Raw genomic sequence first — 19647 nt, 5'->3', positions numbered from 1 at the left:
CTCATTTCAAATCATTGTTCCTTGTCCTGTCCCTGCAGGCCATTGGGAACAGAACCTCTGCAGCCTTCTTGTAGCCCCTTCAGGTACCAGCAGGCTGCTATTAGGTCTGCCTGGAGTCTTCTCCAGGCTGAACACCTCCAGCTCCCTCAGCCTGTCCTCACAGCAGAGGTGTTCCAGCCCCCTAAGCATTGCATTGCTGCATAATGGTAGCACTGAAGCACATTTCCAAGCTTCATCCTAAGACTGTGGTATGAAATTACAGTCTCCAAACAAAGTGAGAGTGCCCAGAGTCATGGTAGGTAGTAAAGCCTTTGGAGAGCTTCTCATTAAGTGCATTAATATCTTCTACCCAATCCTTTCCAGCCCTTGACTGCACTCTTTCCTTGGAAGTAATATCTTCCATATATGTAAGCACTTGCTCACAGGATGTTTATAAACTAAAGTCATGAATCAGGGAGCATTCTGATTTCCTGCCAAGGAAAGCTTTGACAAGGGCTTACATTGTATTAGTTCAGTGACTTTGAATATCAGCCCAAATAGGGTAAGACAAGAATGTCAATAGCACTGCACATCCAGATAAACTGCCTGCTAGGGGAGCTGACTGCACTGCAGACAATAGTGACACCAGTAGTAGGTAAACAGCAAATCATGCAGGGATTGCCTGGAAAGAAGAAAGCAGCTGGACTACAAGAATAGCCTAAGGGGATCCCTGACACAAACCAACACCGTAAGGGGAACACAGATCTGTTGGAACAAGTCCAGATGGGGGCCACAAAGATGATCCATGTGCTGGAACACCTCTTCTATGATGATAGCCTGAGGAGCTGGAGAAGAGAAGCCTTCAGGAGGACCTTAGAGCTGCCAATTACAGGAAGGCTGCAGAGTGACTAGAAAGAAGCAAGTGTCCAACCAGAGGACAAGGGGAAATGGATTTAAATAGGTTTAGATCGGATCCTAGGAAGAAATTCTTCACTACAAGGGTGGCAAGGCTCTGAATGGATTGACCAGAGACATTGTGGAGATGTTGAAGGCCAGGCTGGATGTGGCCTTTAGTAACCTGGTGTGGTTGAGAGGCATCCCTGCCCATGGCAGGGAGGTTGCACTGGATGATCTCTAAGGTCTCTTCCAGCCTAAGCTGTTCTATGATTCTCTGATACAACCTGTGGCTCAGTTTACCCTTTGTTCTAGAACCCTATGGCTCAGGCACTGGAAGAAATGCAGAGGAACTGAACAGAAAACAAAGGTTTCAATGAGAATTTAAAAGCAATGTTAGATTCCAGAGAGCTGACAGTGGTTCTACACAAGGGATCAATAATCCCAGTTGTAGATTTCACAACTATCATATGCATCATACTTCTTGGTATTAAATGAAGAGTACCAACACTGACATTCATTATGCTACTCAGATGCTATTAAGAGGAGAACCTTATCTATCAGGAAATTATCTATCAGGAAATTCCAGTGACTTTTCAGCAGCCACAGGAGTTCAGCACAAGACAATCACATTGAAAAGCAGCTGGGGGTACTGTTAGAGACACATCCCTAAGAGTTCTTTCCTTGCCTTCTAAGGATGACATTGCATTTTTAGTTACAAGTCCTACTAAAATACACTCACATTACACATTCCAACGGACTGTGAGCCTCCAATTTTGATTGTAAGTCATAGAATCACAGAATGGTCTGGGTTGGAAGGGACCTCCAAAGGTCATCCAGTCCGACCCCCTCTGCAGTAAACAGGGACAACCTCAACTAGATCAAGTTGTCCAGAGCAGCACCTTGAATATCTCCAGTGATGGAGCCCCAACCACCTCCCTGGGCAACCTGTTGCAGGGTTGCAGCAGCCTCTTGGTGCAGAACTTGTTCCTCACATCCAATCTCAATCTGCTCTGCTCTCATTTCAAACCATTGTCCCTGGTCCTGTCCCTGCAGGCTTTTGCAAACAGCCTCCATCCCTCTTGTACCCCCTTCAGGTACTGGCAGGCTGCTATTAGGTCTCCCCAGAGAGATGATGCAGTGGAAGTGATGACAGCAATTTGATGCATATCTCCTTCAAAATAATCAATTGATAAGTTTCCTGAAAAGTCATAGTTTTAATTACCCTCCATTTTCAGGACTGTGATGCTGGTAATTCTTGTGGTAGTGTAGGAGGAAACACTCATTTCAGAGCAAATTCTTGTTCTTTGAATCAGCTCACTGTCAATATTGCTTCAGTTAGAGGCATATGGATGCAATCACATTCCAGGACACCTTATTTGGTGTCCTAATGGACCCAGGCTATTGTCTTAACTCCACAATCTCAAGAGTGCCACAGCAGTAAGGTTCTGTGCTTCCCAGGCTGATGCCAGCATATGTAAATCACTCTTTCATCTGTTTAAAGACTAAGGCTCTTTGAGTGATGAAAACAGTTATGACTGTCACAAACAGTTTGAAAGATGAAAGTAGTTCTGCTGCCGGCATCTCAAGCAGCGTTCCAGCTCCAAACACAAACTTTGTCTGCTCTGTAATGTCAGTGCTGGGAAGGATAAAAAAGTTTTTTAAGCAAACATTATCACTGCAAGGAAGTATGACATATTTTTCATGTTTGACACTGGGCATAAATATCCTCCCACACTGTTTAATGTGAGAACTGCACATGTGTGGCAGAGGTAATAAAACATCTCAGTGAAAACAAATGAAGGGAGGGGAAGGGAAAAAAAAAAGGAAAAAAAAAAGAGTTATGATAAGCAGAACAGAAAATAAAGCTTTGAAGTCCAAAGTCTTCATATTCATACATTTTACTCACAAAAGGAAGACTCAGTATTTGATATGCAGACTGGAGAGAGAATCTACAGCAGCCTGGAGCCTTGCAGAATTGGCTATCTTTACAGAGAGGTTTTTGGAGGCTTTTTGCCTGACAAGAGCAGCTTCACAATTGCAGGTAAGAAAATCAGACAACTGTAGGATCACAGTCTCACAGTATATCAGACGTTGGAAGGGACCTCAAGAGATCATCAGGTCCAACCCCCTGCCAGAGCAGGATCAAAAAAGGAGCAGGATCCTTATAAATGCTATAGCTCCTCTGTGGCTGTTGTTCACTGACCACATCTTTCAAGGCAGCTGTTACCACAGTTCAGTGCCCTTAAAAATGATTCTTGATTTTCTTGCTTCAGCACTAGAGCACTGAAGAACTTTACAAAGCAAAAGAAACACAGGTAGCATAATTCCATAAGCAGTGCCAAGACAAGTAGGTGACTTTGGTTTATTTGTTGGACTATTATTTTTTTTCCTCCTTTTCATATCTTTTTTTTTTTTAGGGAGGAGAAAAGCCACCAGTTAAGAATTTTAAGCATTTCTCAGGGTTTTCTGGTATTTTGGGATTTTACAGGGCTGATACCAAACTGCTGTGAATAAAACGCACACTATCATGTTGTCAGGCTAGGAAAGGACATAAGTGGCAATAGAAATTTCTTCCTAATCTTTGACTGTATTAAAACTGATACAAAGGTAAAGGTATGACCTGTCAACAGATCTAGAGGAACCAGAAATATGATTATCACAGAATCACAGAAATATTCAGGTTGGAAGAGACCCTCAGCATCACCAAGTCCAACCCACAACCCTACTCTACAAGGCTCACCCCTAAACCAGAGCCCCAAGCACCACAGCCAAACCACCTTGAAACACAGCCAGGCTTGGGGACTCCACCACCTCCCTGGGCAGCACATTCCAATCCCTGACCACTCTTGATGGGAAAAACTTCTTCCTAAAGTCTAGTCTAAACCTCCCCAGTCACAGCTTGAGGCCATTCCCTCTTGTTCCATCACTAATGACCTGTGAGAAGAGACCAGCAGCAGCCTCTCCACAACCTCCTTTCAGGTAGTTGCAGAGAGCAATGAGGTCTCCCCTCAGCCTCTTCTGTTTCACACTACCCATCCCCAGCTCCTTCAGTTGCTCTTCATCAGGTTTCTTCTCCATGCCCTTCCCAGCTTCCTTGCCCTCCTCTGCCCTGGCTCCAGCACCTCCACATCTCTCTTGGACTGAGGTGCCCCAAACTGGACACAACACTCCAGGTGTGACCTCCCCAGAGCTGAGTCCCAGGGGACAATCCCCTCCCTGCTCCTGCTGGACACAGCATTGCTGATCCCACCCAGGATGCCTTTGGCTTTCTTGGCCACCTGGGCACACTGCTGGCTCCTCTTCAGCTGCTTGGCCATCAGCACCCCCAGGTCCCTTTCTGCCAGCCGCTTTCCAGCCACACTGCCCCAAGCCTGCAGCATTGCTTGGGGTTGTTGTGCCCCAAGTGCAGGATCTGTTGTGAAAATGGCACTGATGATAGTACTGATTGTAGGGCCTTGGAGCATTTTGGCCTTCTGTGTATTTTGGCCTTGGAGTATTTTGGCCTCACTACTACCAAAGGACAATGAGCATCCTGCTTCATGTTTCATAGACTGCAGTTTTGAGTGAGAAAGATTTTGTCTGCTGTAAGGTATGAAATGCTTCTCTCATCCTCCTACACTCCAAATATATTTGGGCTGTAAATTAAGAAAGGAAGGTTGCTTACCCTAAGTTAGTACACCAGGTGCTCCTAGATGAAGACAACAAATCACTATGTCTAAGCAACTATAGCACAAGGGCAACACTTAAGATGCAACATTTGTATACCCAGGAGGAACAAGTAGAAAATAATCAACAAGAAACTGAAGGTGAAATATACTACAGAAGATTTAAAGGGAAGTTAAGTGCAGAGATTTCTTGCATGAAAGCTGTTTGAAGAAGTTGTTTCATGTGGAGGAAGAAAATGGAAACACCTAAACTTGTGTGAAAACAAATTTAAGATGGCAACAAGCACTGGTCTGGTGTCCCCAGCAGAGGATGGACACGGAGCTGTTGGAATAAGTCTAGAGGAGGTTCTTGACTGCTTAAGGCCTCATCCAACCTGACTTTGAACACCCCCAGGCAGGTGAAATTAGAGAAGAATAGATTTGGATTGGACGCTAGGAAAAAGTTCTTTACAATGAGCATGGTTGAGCACTGCAGGAGGTTGCCCAAGAGGTGGTTGAGGCTCCATCTCTGGAGATATTCAAGGTGAGGCTGGACAGGGCTCTGGAAAACTTGGCTAGGGGAGGATGCAGGGGGGTTGGACTGGATGGCCTTTAGAGGCTCCTTCCAACTCAGGTGCTTCTATCATAACCTCCCTGGGCAGCCTGTGCCAGAGTCTCAGCACCCTCCTACTGAAGAACTTCTTCCTCAGCTCCACTCTAACCCTGCTCTGCCTCAGCTTCAAACCATTCCCCCTTGGCCTGTCTCTGGACACCCTGATGAGAAGTCCCTCTGCAGCCTTCCTGCAGGAGCCCTTTAGCTATTGGAAAGCAGCTCTAAGGTCTCCCTGGAGTCTTCTCTTTTCCAGGCTGAACACCCCCAGCTCCCTCAGTAGATCTAGAAATCCCAGAAACATGTGAAGCACATCAACAATCTGAAGTTTGAAGACAAATTCCAATGCCACCCTACCTTTTCCTGTATTTGTACTGATTCACTGAGAGAACTAAAAAGCAATTTTCCTGGAGGATCCTTTCAGCCATTGGAAGGCAGCTCTGAGGTCCCCTCTGCCACATTCTTATGTCAGGGAGTGCAGCAGTTTTCATCAGCTTCTGGCTTGTTAAATGTAGATTTTTCATGACATTTCTCAGTTCTTGGTATAATCCCCACAAGAGCACTACCAAGCAGAAAGCAGGCAGGAATGGCAGAATTCACTTCTTATTTTCTTTCCCACTGTACCACCTCAACAGTCTTTGGTGCATTTGAACTGGCACATGAGAAAGTGTGGATCCAAGCTCCTGTTCTGCACCAGACATGCATTAAAGAGCACAGCAGACTGGATGCATGCCCCAGCACCTGCAGCCTGGCTACAAATATTAAGAAGAAATCACTCAACAGTAAAAATCAGATTTACTGATGCTCTCCATGTGGTTGCTATCCCTGTCTGAAAAAGTGCCCTGCCTGCTGACATGACACTGCAGGCAACAGCCTGCCCTATGGCCCTGCTTTGGGCAGCCCATGGATGCAGAGTGCTGATGGTTTATGCAGTGGAAGACACTTAGTAGTTGTAACAAAGCAATTAATTTAATGAATTTCTAAGTGCTAGGCTCGACTTCTAAACACAGGGAAATTTCAATTACTGTGGGATTAGCCTCAGCAGATCCACTCTGTGTGACAAATGCCTCCCTCTCCATCTTGCTTGCCAGCTTGGACACTTGAGTGCACCATGTGCCTTTCCCAGGGAGCTTTGCTGTCCACTAGTAATGATTTTCCAAACCTGACATCAGAAGACTCCCTCCCCAGGCTCTGCTGTAAACTAAATGAATTCCTTTAACAGCAAAGTTTTCATCATCCTCAAGATCCTTTATTCTGAGAGAAAGGCAGAGTCAGCTCTGCTCTGCTAGGAAACACAAAGGCTTTGGTTTGCACATTCCAGTATGTCAGGGAAGAAAATCAAGCCCAGACTAAAGGGGTTTTTTTAATGCATTTTCTGACCTGGAACCAGTGAAGGCAAATTTGGGATCAGAGTTTTTGCAAGATCCTGCATGCATCTCTGTTCTGAAGATGGACAAGCTACATGAAATAGCCAGGCAGCACAATGAAAAATCAGATTTATTAAGGCTGCTGCCTGCTCCTGCAGGTCAGTCCCCAGGGATCAGGACTGGCTGCAGTTTTGTTCAACATCTTTATCAACAACCTAGCTGAGGGGATTCAGAGTACCCTCAGCAAGTTCCTGATGATACAAAACTGGGGGGTGGGAGGTGGCTGACACCCCTCAGGCTGTGCTGCCATCCAACCAGAGCTGGACAGGCTGAGAGCTGGCTGCAGGCAAACCTCATGAAGGGCAATGAGGACAAGTGCAGGGTCCTGCAGCTGGGCAGGAATAACAGCAGGCACCAGGACAGAGTAGAGCTCATCCTGCTGGAAAGCAGCTCCACAGAGAAAAACCTTGGAGTCCTGGTGGACAGCAAGTGCCCTTGTGGCCAAGAGAGTCAATGGGATCCTGGGGGGGGCATCAAGTAGAGTGTGTCCAGCAGGGCTAGGGAGGTTCTGCTCCTCCTCTACTCTGCCCTGCTGAGACCACAGCTGCAATCCTGTGTCCAGTTTGGGGCTCCCCAGTTCAAGAGAGACAGAGACCTGCTGGAGAGAGTCCCAACAGAGAGCCAGGAGGATGCTTAGGGGACTTGAGCATCTCCCCTGAACAGAGCCTGAGAGCCCTGGGGCTGTTTAGTCTGGAGAAGAGAAGGCTGAGAGGGGATCTGATCAATGTCTATCAATAGCTGAGGGGGGTTGGACTGCATGATCTCTGGAGGTCCCTTCCAACCTCTAACATTCTGTGATTCTGTGATTTCTGTTATGTTTTTGACAGGGTGCCAGAGCCCTGGAGCAGGCTGCCCAGAGAGGTTGTAGAATCTCCTTCTCTGGAGACTTTCCAAATCCACCTGGACACATTCCTGTGCAGACTCCCCTGGGTGATGCTGCTCTGGCAGGGAGATTGGACTGGATGATCTCTGAAGGTCCCTTCCAACCTCTAAGGTACTATGGGACTGTGATTTACTTCCTTGGCTCTTTCTTGATAGAATGCACAAGGAGAATAAAGAATGCCATGAAAAACTACTACCAATGCCTACTGGCCTGCATCTCTTCTAGTGGGCTTCATAGTTGCAGTCACCAAATTCTTTGCTACCCCCCCCCTCTTTTTTTAAAGAGGCTACTTTGCATCTTTCTTATATTCATCTAACTGTTCTGATATTTTTGTGAGACAGCTTTGTATCAAAGGAGAAGTTTCCTTCTAAGGAACTCTAGACAAGAATTTAATAAATTAATGAGCCCTCCAAACTGTTAATTTCATTATTTCAAAGCTCTTATTGCATATCATGGCAATTTAAATGGAAAATATTATGAATGCAGTCTTGAAAACAAACCCACACAGTAACTCCAACCCCAAGTACAGGAAGTAGATATTCATTCATAGTCATTTTCAAGCTCCACATTATAGTAAAACCAATATAATTGATTGCACACAACATAGAATCACAGAATCATAGAATTGTCAGGGTTGGAAGGGACCTCAAGGCTCATCCAGTTCCAACCCCCCTGCCATGGGCAGGGACACCTCACACTACAGCAGGTTGCTCACAGCCACATCCAGCCTGGCTGCAAAAACCTCCAGGGATGAGGCTTCCACCACCTCCCTGGGCAACCTGTGCCAGCGTCTCACCACCCTCATGGGGAACAACTTCTTCCTGACATCCAATCTGAATCTCCCCATTTCTATTTTGTTTCCACCCCCCCCAGTCCTATCACTACCAGACACTCTAAAAAGTCTCTCCCCAGCTTTCTCGTAGACCCCCTTCAGATACTGGAAGGCCACAGTTAGGTTTCCTTAATCTACTAAAAGATTATTTCCCCCTTGAGAATAATTAACCCCTTTGCAAAAAGAAAAAAAAAAAAAAAAGAAAAGCTAATGAGGCATTGAGTTTACTGATGATGTCCTAGATGTGGGAATCAGAAAGCACTTGACAAAGATTATCTTTCACTCCAAAGAAGCAACCCAGCAAGCATCACCATTTAACATTCTGCCTCCCAGAGGAGTGAAATACTTTCTGAGAAGAGCTTAAGCCCAACTATTCCAGCAGCACATGGCAGGGAGCTAAACTGGGAAGAGAACCTCAAGGCTCTGGCACCTCCCTGCCTGTGGAAGGCAGCAGGCTACGTTAGGCTGAGTTACAGAAAGCAGCACTGACATCAGCAGGAGTACAGTTTATCCCCTCCAGCATTTCAGAATGTCAGTCTCCATAACACTCTCAGTGTTTCTTGCTACAACACAGCATGTATCAGCTTTAACTGGTATTAATTGTAATTAGGAAACCTAAACAGTTCAGCTTAAGCAAATCACTATGTTGTGTGGTTTGGGTTTGGTTTGGGTTTTGGTGTTTTTTTTTTTTTTTCCTTACGGTATGTCCAACTTCACATTGACTAAAAAGGATGGGAAATGGTGTGTGAGAAAAACCCCTTCATATCTATGAGACTCAAACCTATTTTCCAACCAGAAGTTTCAGAGAAGCAGCTGAGCTTTGGCTACTTGCTGTGAGCTGGCAGGAAGATAATAGACAATCTTATTTTCTTTTTTTTTTTCCCCCTTTACATTTGCTTAAGCCAGCCACAAATATTTCTTTTTTTTTATTTTTTTTAAACAAACAAAATGGAAAGCAGATGCTTAAGGATGCTCAGCACTATCAGTGAACTCCTCATTTCAGAGACACAGTTCACAGTGTCACAGAACATTAGGGGTTGGAAGGGACCTCCAGAGATCATCCAGTCCAAGCCCCCTGCCAGAGCAGCAGCACCCAGGGCAGGTCACAGAGGAATGCATCCAGAAAGTCTCCAGAGAAGGAGACTCCACAACCTCTCTGAGCAGCCTGCTCCAGGGCTCCACCACCCTCACTGCAAAGAAGTTTATCCTCATGTTGAGCTGAAACTTTCTACATTCAAGTTTGTCTCCATTGTTCCTTGGCTTATTCCTGTGCAGCACCCCAAAGAGCCTGCCCCCCCCCCCTTGACCCCCACCCCTCAGCTATTGATAGACATTGATCAGATCCCTCTCAGCCTTCTCTTCTCCAGACCAAACAGCCCCAGGGCTCTCAGTCTCTCTTCACAGGGGAGATGCTCAAGTCCCCTAAGCATCCTCCTGGCTCTCCCTTGGACTCTCTCCAGCAGGTCTCTGTCTCTCTTGAACTGGGGAGCCCCAAACTGGACACAGGATTGCAGCTGTGGTCTCAGCAGGGCAGAGCAGAGGGGCAGCTGAACTTCCCCAGCCCTGCTGCAGCAGTCTGCAGACACTTCTCTAACGTGAACCTCTGAGCTCAACGGTTGTCCAATGCCTGTTCTACTGCCATAAACCAAGACGGATTTCTGTGTTATTTTTAAATATAATTGGGGTAGGATTTTATAGATTTCCACTCTAATATCACAGAAAGTACCACCAACCAAGGAAAAAGACTCAAATCAGTCAGGTGGCTGAAGGAGAACCCTCTTACTTAATTTGATGAATATTAAATATCCATATATTACTTTTACTTAGTTTTTTTAATGTTAAATAACCAAATATTACTCTTAGTTTTTTTAGTATTAGATATCCAAATATTACTCTTACTCAATTTGTTAATATTAAATATCCAAATATTACTCTTACTTTTAAAAAAAATTAAATATCCAAATATTGCTGTCACTTAATATTTTAAATATCCAAATATCCAGACATTGCTCTTAATTTATTTAATATTAAATACCCATGTTACTCTCACTTAATTTTTTTAATATTAAATATCCAAATATTACTCTTATTATTTTTTTATAAGAAATATCCAAACATTGTTCTCACTCAGCTATTCAAACTCCGTTTGAATCCATATAGATCAAATATTGTTCTGATACTAGGAATATAAATTTAGGGGAGATGAAGCTATTAGTTTTAATTTCACACATGAGTTAGTATTTTTAACAGCATTTCATAGAATCATAGAATCCTAGAATGGCTCAGGTTGGAAGGGACCTCAGAGCTCATCTGCTCCAACCTCCCCACCATGCCCAGGGACACCTCTCAACTAGACTCAGCTGCTCAAGGCCTCATCCAGCCTGGCCTTCAACACCCCCGGGCAGGAGGCAGCCACAGCCTCCCTGGGCAGCCTGTGCCAGAGTCTCAGCACCCTCCTACTGAAGAACTTCTTCCTCAGCTCCACTCTAACCCTGCTCTGCCTCAGCTTTAACCCACTCCCCCTTGGCCTGTCTCTAGACACCCTGATGAGAAGTCCCTCTGCAGCCTTCCTGCAGGATCCCTTCATGAAGCTCTTGGAAGGCAGCTCTGAGGTCCCCCTTACAGGCTCTTACAGCCAGAGAAATATACTGTCCTACCTCAATCTTGATGTTAGTGTTAAGACCTAAGTGGAAATTTCCAATGGAACAAGTTGGAAAGAGAACAGAAGTGTTCTGGAGGGACAGAGACTTCCATGATCTGCTCTGCACAGCTCCAGAGCCAGTGGTGCTGGCAGAAGGTGGTGATTGGGAAGACATCACCTGGGCAAGAGGTGAGAGCAGGACTGTTCTTTTCAGCAACAGGAACCTCCATTTACACTGATGAAATTGTACCTTGGATCTCACTCCTCTAGTCTGGCCACTCACCTCCTTATGCCTGTCTTGCACAAGACAAAAGAGAATCTCCAGGGATGGGCCTCAACCACTTCTTCAAAGCTGAATGAGTCTGTTCCTAAACCCATACTACTGATAAAAGCTGCCAAGGCTCCAGGTATACATCAGGGCTATCTCTAGAAGAGCATTTTTCATCCTAGTCTTTTATAAACTTCAAGCTTTCCATTCCCTGTGATCAATTTAGTCTATGATGAAAACCTCCTTCTGCCTACAAATAATGGTACAGGAGAAATGGGAAAACAACACAGAGGAAATGGATGAGATCAAGGCAATAATTACTTCTGGCAAGTGACAACCAAGATCTGTGTAATCATTGTTCTTAACATACATTAGGCACATTAGAAACACAATCCATAACAAAGAGCAAAAATGTTCAGAGCCAACAGGTAGCAGTTTGTGAAAACCAATAGTAACCGTAATAATAGTAAGTAATCATAATAAATAATAAAAAATAAAACCAACAACAACAATAATAATAATGTGGGGTTTTTTCCCCCAGAAGTGATTACCTTTGTGGAAGAAATCTTCTAATTTCCCCTTGAAAGGCTGCAGATGCTCTTCAGAAGACTCTCTGCAAACTAACTTCATCTGCTTTTCAGAGGCTGCAAAAGAAGTTGAGAGACATTTGTGGCACAATTCATCTAGCAGAAGTAGATCTCAACAGTGGAAGAGCCTACATTGTACTTAGTCACCAAGATTGCCTTTAGAGGAGTTGGAAACAGAAGCAGTAGACTCACAGAACCAGTCACAGAATCACAGAAACTTAGAATCATAGAATCACAGAACTGTCAGGGTTGGAAGGGACCTCAAGGCTCATCCAGACCCAACCCCCCTGCCATGGGCAGGGACACCTCACACTACAGCAGGTTGCTCACAGCCACATCCAGCCTGGCTGCAAAAACCTCCAGGGATGAGGCTTCCACCACCTCCCTGGGCAACCTGTGCCAGTCTCTCACCACCCTCATGGGGAACAACTTCTTCCTAACATCCAATCTGAATCTCCCCACTTCTAGTTTTGCTCCATCCCCCCCAGCCCTATCACTCCCTGACACCCTCAAAAGTCCCTCCCCAGCTTTCTTGGAGCCCCCTTCAGATACTGGAAGGCCACAAGGAGGTCTCCTCAGAGCCTTCCCATCTCCAGACTGCACAACCCCAACTCTCTCAGTCTGTCTCCAGAGCAGAGCAGCTCCAGCCCTCTGCTCATCCTTGTGGCCCTTCTCTGGACACCTTCCACACCTCCAGATCCTTCCTGGAACAGAGGCTCCAGAACTGGACCCAGAGCTCCAGGTGTGGTCTCAGCAGAGTGGAGCAGAGGGGGAGAATCACCTTCCTTGCCCTGCTGGCTATGCTAATCATAGAGTCATAGAATCACAGAATCACAGAATGGGTTGGGTTGGAAGGGGCCTCCTAAGGTCATCCAGTCCAAACCCCCTGCAGTCAGCAGGGACATCCTCCACTAGATCAGGTTGCTCAGAGCCCTGTGGAGCCTCACCTTGAATAACTCCAGGGATGGGGCCCCAACCAGCTCCCTGGGCAAATACAGAATCCAGCAATCACACCACCACAACCCCCAGCAACAGCAGTCCAACACACCAAGAGAATCCTGTACATGTTTAAAGAGTGGAATTTGTCTTCAGCAATGACTTTGTGCTGTGTGCTGAGACTTGCCACTCACACAGCCTGCCTCAGACACATTCTAGATCATACTGAAAGCTCTACACCTGGTTTCTGCCCTGGATCTGGACTGATTTTAATCAATCAGTGCCAGACATCCTCTACTCAATGATTTTTCTGAACACAGATGCAGGAATTCAGCTTTACTTAAGCATTCAAATTCCAGGCCATGATGTGAAATAGTAGAAGTCTGTAACAAGCTAACAATTTGTTTACAATTTAATCTATCTGTTAGTTTAAGATCTGATGCTATGCCAACTTCTGCGAACTCCAGGTCATTTGCCAACCAATTTTGCCATTCCTAAAACTTCTCATAAAGTTCACCAGCTCCAGCATCCCACATTAAAGATGAAACGAGACTGTTAGAAACCAATATGCAAACACTTTCGATTCAGCAACTGAATTTATGAACTACTGTAAGATTATTTTTTTTTACACAACTCTTCCATTCCCAAGCAGCTAAATTCAGATGGAAATTTATTTTCCAGTTAGATCTACGAGGTTCAGTTTGCCTGCATGACACAAATTAACACCAATATTGCTAACATTGTTATGTAAATCAATTTGTTGCAGTAGAAATGAATAAAGCCCTGTGGCAACAGAAGTTGAGAGCTTGTAATTAAAATGTCATGTGCAGGGACAAGAGTCCCTTCTGCTCTGCCCTGCTGAGGCCTCACCTGGAATACTGCATCCAGTTCTGGGCTCTCCAGTTCAGGAGGGACAGGGATCTGCTGGAGAGAGTCCAAGGGAGGGCTGCAAGGATGCTGAAGGGACTGGAGCAGTGCCTGGGGAGGAGAGGCTGAGAGCCCTGGGGCTGTGCAGTCTGGTGAAGAGAAGACTGAGAGGGATCTGATCAATGTCTATCAATAGCTGAGGGCTGGGGATCAGGAAGGAAGGGACAGGGACAGGCTCTACTCAGTTGCACCCTGGGATAGGACAAGGGGCAACGGATAGAAACCGCAGCACAGGAGGTTCCACCTCAACATGAGGAGGAACTTCTTGACTGGGAGGGTGCCAGAGCACTGGAACAGGCTGCCCAGAGAGGTTGTGGAGTCTCCTTCTCTGGAGCCTTTCCAGCCCCATCTGGATGTGTTCCTGTGTGACCTGTGCTGGATTCTCTGCTCCTGCTATGGCAGGGGGATTGGACTCGATGATCTTCAGAGGTCCTTTCCAACCTCTAACATCCTGTGAGCTTGTGACATTTATAATACTGCTTTTCAAAAACTGAGGACTTGCTTGCAAACTAATACTCCCTCTAAAGTAGGTGTAGTAATAGATGCTTTACATAGGCTGTCAGAAGTGTATAGAGGAAAGAGGCTTTTAGAAGCCATGCTGAATTCATGTCACACAATCACAGAACTGTCAGGATTGGAAGGGACCTCAAGGCTCATCCAGTTCCAACCCCCCTGCCATGGGCAGGGACACCTCACACTACAGCAGGTTGCTCACAGCCACATCCAGCCTGGCTGCAAAAACCACCACCTCCCTGGGCAACCTGTGCCAGTCTCTCACCACCCTCAGGGGAAAGAACTTCCTCCTAAGGTCTAATCTAAATCTGCCCTCCTCTAGCTTGAATACATTCCCCTAAGTCCTATCACTCTTTGAAAACCTCAAAAAGTCCCTCCCCAGCTTTCCTGTAGCCCCCTTCAGCTCTGTGCCATGTGGGGAGAGGCTGTTTTGGTCCCTACTTGGTTGCATTTAAATGTTAGTGTATGCAATACATGTTGCTGCAAAAAAACTCAAACCACATGAGTCAAATGAAGCCTTGAACTGCTTAGTGTGTCAGGGCCTGCTACAAATGAGGTGCTGGTTAGAGGTACAGCTCCTTCCCCATCTTTATTTGTTGGTTAGACTGAGTATTAGAACCACTTCTTAGTGCCTTTGAGTTCCTGAGATTTTCCTATGCTATTGGTTGGGCAGGGCCTTGAGCAAGCTGGGCTAGCGTGAGGTGTCCCTGTCCATGGCAGGGGGGTTGGTACTAGATGATCTTTAAGGTCCCTTCCAACCCAAACCATTCCATGATTCTATGATTATTAAGGACCTCCAGAACTTAGGCGAAATGGGCTGAGCTATAGGCCTCAGCTTGTCTTTAATCTCCAGTCTTGCAACCTGCAGCAAAGAGAGAGCTCTGAAACTTCAGAGCAGAGCTAATGAAGACCTCTGCAAGGTCAAGAGCAGAGCCTAATGGGTGTTTGTTTGGATGACAGATAGCAAGTAGAAGGGAGTGTGAGTTTAAACACAACAGATTGGGGAAGAGAGGCTTTGATTAGCTGCTCAGTGACGTGGGTTTAATAAATCAGCTTGAGCAAAACAAGTGAGAAACCAGGGAAGTTTACACAACTTCCAAAGATTATTTGCTTGTGATACAAGCCTCTTACCATTAAAAATTTGAACTTTCCATGACTGTCATGCACTGAATCAAATTTATGTGCACTTAACAATTGTATTTGGGGAATGAGAGGATTTCTGCAGCTATTCCAGCAAATTGTAACACTTTGTTTGGGAATAAGGCAGACACAGTAGAGCTGTAAGCAGGGGAGGGGGTGTGGGGTGGGGGTGGAATCCAGCAAAATAACTGAGAAAGTATTAAGTTTCGGGCTGGAAGTAGCTACAGGTTTGTGGTTTTGCTTTGTTTTTAAAGAAATTTCTAGAAAACTGTAGAAGGCAATACTGAGAACTTGTTTTCTATAAAGTGAGAAAAGGGCACAGGTATTAGCACACAAATGATGTCCAAGCATTGAGCTACACAGTCACCATAAAATGCACACAGTCACTATAAAATGCACGTGGAAGGCTGCAAAGCCTGCAAAGCCTGCAAACCAGTAATTATTTTATAACTACCTAACATAAATACATTTCTATACATCCATTCAGAAGCAGATGTCTATGAAAATGCAGTATCACAGAATCACGGAACTACAGAATCACTAAGGCTGGGGAAAAAACAACCCTTAAGATCATCAAGCCCAAACATAACCCAACTGCCATGGCCACTAAACCATGTCCTGAAGCACCACATCTGCAGCTTCTTGAACACCTCCAAGGATGGTGACTCCACCACCTCCCTGGGCAGCCTCTTCCAACCCCTTACCACTCTCTCCATGTCTAACCTAAACTTCCCCTGCACAACCCCAACCCATTCCTCTCATCCTATCACTGGTTCCTTGGGAGCAGAGACCAACCTCAGCCTCACTCCAACCTCCTTTCAGGGAGTTGTAGAGTGCAATAAGTTTGGAAAAGAGGAGGCTGAGGGCAGACCTCATTGCTCTCTGCAACTACCTGAAAGGAGGTTGTGAAGAGGCAAGAACAAGAGGGAATGAATGGCCTTAAGCTGTCACTGGGCAGGTTTAGACTGGAAAGTGGGAAACATTTTTCCCATCAAGAGTGGTCAGGGATTGGAATGTGCTGCCCAGGGAGGTGGTGGAGTTCCCAAGCCTGGCTGTGTTTCAAGGTGGTTTGGCTGTGGTGCTTGGGGCTCTGGTTTAGGGGTGAGCCTTGTAGAGTAGGGTTGTGGGTTGGACTTGGTGATGCTGAGGGTCTCTTCCAAACAGAATGTTTCTGAATTAAGAAGATAGCACACATACAATCCCTCCAATAAAACTGAACCCTTGGCCAATATGGAGAAGCAGCAGCACTGTTGTGTAGAGAGTAAGTTGATTTGTTAGGGAATACTTAAGAAGAAGATCACTGTTTGGCATTAGGGGAGAGGAAGCACAATATGAAAGCACAAGAGAGAAGAGCAAGAGAGGGAGATGACACAGAATATGGGAATCAGAGGTGCTGCTGAAAATTCTACTAGTCTAGATATGAGATGATGAGATGAGACACCAGTTTGGATTGCTGAAGTCATCTTGAAACAATGAAACTGGAAGAGACAAAAGAAGTGATATAAATGCTGGCAGGCTCTCAGAATTTACATTATCAGAAAGCCTTAAAAAGAGACCTTTGGCTGCTTCTCTCTGCTGCTGCTATTTATCTAGATGATAGCTATCTGAAACAAAAAATCTATCAGTTTACTTCCCAGAGTTCTTTCAGATAACTGCCAGAAGAGGCTGAAGGGCTCTGAGAATGTTTGAAGCTTGGAGCTAAAGGAATCCAAGGACAAGGCTGATGAAATGCAAATCTGTTAAGAATAAAGGCAAAACATCTGCCCTAGGCTGCTTAATCCTCCTTTAACTGACTCTGGATTTAGCTCCCACTTCACCCAAACCCCAATACTTTTGGTGTACAAACAAACAAACACACACATGTGGGCAACTTAAGGTTAACTACTTCTGTTTAAAGTCCACTGCACTGAAGTATTTGATTGAGACTTGAATTTATCTACTTTCTAATGTTAAAAATAAGACACAGGTATAGAGCCCCTGGCTGGAGGCAGTCCTGAACTCCATCTGCAACTGCACTCTCAAAGGTGTTGTATTCTTGCTGAAAACTCTCTGATCTCAGCTGTCTCTTCAAGAATGAAATGTCCCATGCAAAATAATGATTCCTTGCCCAATTCCTAGAAGAAAATGATGTCTGGGACCACAAACCAGATGCCTCTTTTAGGCTGAAAATGATAGCTGGGACCACAAACCTTTTAGGCTGAAGGACTTTGGAACATCCTCAGATTTGCCTGGGGATAGATATGGCAAAGAATCACAGAATTGTCAGGGTTGGAAGGGACCTCAAGGCTCATCCAGTTCCAATCCCCCTGCCATGGGCAGGGACACCTCACACTACAGCAGGTTGCTCACAGCCACATCCAACCTGGCTGCAAAAACCTCCAGGGATGAGGTTTCCACCACTTCCCTGGGCAACCTGTGCCAGTGGTGGAAGTATATTTAAAGGAATCACAAATCAAACACAAAGAAAGACACACCTGGAAGAGGAAAAAAAAATCCTGGCAGGGCTAAATCAAAGGTTTTGATGAAAATGGCAGACACAATCCACAGATTCTTTGTCATCCTGGATTTGTAATGCTGGTGAAAGGCTACCACACAATTCCATGACCTGACTCAATCCTACATAACATCTTATAAAGGTTTCTTGTACCTAATATTAATTGAGTTTCATAAGTTCTGGTAGTTTGTTTACTCAAAAATTTACTTGGAATATATTGTTCAAAAAATAACCCCCCAAAACCTAAAATCACCAAATCATGTCAAAAATTATATATAAAAAAACTCCCAAAGATGAAAAATTCTGTTCCATCTGTTTCTCTGATTTTTGTCTTTGCTAAAAATGCTATGGTGTGTGAGGCAATCCTAGGTATCAGTCCAGGCTGGGGAATGATGAGGCTCAGAGCAGACCTGCAGAAAAGGACTTGTGGGTGCTGGTGGATGAGAAGCTGGACAGGGGCAGGCACTGTGAGCTTGCAGCACAGAAGGCCAAGGGCAGCATGGGCTGCATCCAAAGCAGAGATGGAGAGATGAAATAAAATAAAATTAAATTAAAAAATAATAAAAAGAAAATTAAAAAATAAAATAAAATAAAAATTCTGAAAATCTGAAGAATCTGAAGGAATGCTGAGAGATCTGAAGGAATTCTGACAGCTAGCACACTGCATGTACACTCAGCATCTCATTCCAAAACAATCATCTGAGAAAATAAACAACCTGTTGGAGCATTACTGAGTTCTGACAGATGCAAGTTCTCTGTTACTGTAAGAAACCTCTGGTTCACTTCCTTGGTATGCACTGTAGGTTGGTGAAATTCAAGGCAATCTGCTGCTTTGGAAATTGTTTATTTCTCAATGAGTTATTGCCAAAAAGAAATTAGCAACTCTGAGTGTGCAACTGGGATTTGAAAGCCCTTACAAATTGCTGGAGGTACATCGTGCTTCACCCACTGCAAATTTTGGCCAGAGAAATGGAAACCATTAGCAAAGCATTAAACCAAAGCTGGAAAGTGCTGATTATCAGTTTGCCACTGTCTGTGGATTTAATGCAGTACTTGGCTCAGAAAATTCCTTAAAAATCCCCAATATAAGTGAAAATATTTACAGAATAGGACGGCTCTCACTTAATGCCTATTGGGCAATAGTCTTTTAAAGCTCCACAGACACTTGTAAATCTGTCAAAGGAATCACTGCCCATAAACAAGCTTTCATGTAAAGAGCATTTCAGTGTCAATCAGACAGGAGGTGGAATTTTTGAAGCACCATCCCTTAAAGTAAACGCAAAGCCAGAAATAGTTTAATGTTGGGAACAGTAAATTACTAACTATTTACTCACCAGAACCCACCCAGAACATTTACAGGAATCATCCTGACAGTGAGCCCAAGTATCAGCACCATGAATTCCTATAAACCTGTCACTGCCACTACCCCCCCCCCCACCCAAAGAGTTATGCCACTGTGGAAGCAGCAAGCCTCCCCCCAGCCCATCTGTGCAGAGCCTGGCAGCTCACACTGCCAAGCTTGCTACCTTCTCTTCCTGTTCTAAAGCAGCCTGAGCTTTGACAGCATCACAGCGTCACAGGATGTCAGGGGTTTGAAGGGACCTCCAGAGACCATGAAGTCCAACCCCCCTGCCAGAGCAGGACCAGAGAATCCAGCACAGCTCACACAGGAACACATCCAGATGGGTCTGGAAAGGCTCCAGAGAAGGAGACTCCACAACCTCTCTGGGCAGCCTGTTCCAGTGCCCTGTTCCTCCTCATGTTGAGGTAGAACCTCCTGTGCTGCAGTTTCTATCCATTACCCAAGGTTACTATTTGATAATTCTTAGTTCTTACCTTTTCTGTTCCAAAGGGGATTTGAAACCATAC

At 45.1% G+C, this 19647-nt stretch overlaps 1 protein-coding gene across 1 annotated transcript in view; it reads right to left on the bottom strand.

The window, feature by feature from the left end:
- FMN1 (formin 1) overlaps window positions 1–19647 on the bottom strand; it is a 167624-nt gene that overhangs the window by 32779 nt on the left and 115198 nt on the right. Inside the window, exon 13 of the mRNA XM_054400699.1 lies at window positions 11733–11825. Coding sequence (XP_054256674.1) covers window positions 11733–11825 — 93 coding nt within the window. The remainder of the gene's footprint in view (window positions 1–11732; window positions 11826–19647) is intronic.

The sequence above is a fragment of the Indicator indicator genome, chromosome 4 (genome assembly GCF_027791375.1).
Source record: "Indicator indicator isolate 239-I01 chromosome 4, UM_Iind_1.1, whole genome shotgun sequence".
Classification (NCBI taxonomy): domain Eukaryota; kingdom Metazoa; phylum Chordata; class Aves; order Piciformes; family Indicatoridae; genus Indicator; species Indicator indicator.
Note: the sequence above shows the minus strand (reverse complement) of the source record. Positions and strands in the feature narration are given on the sequence as shown.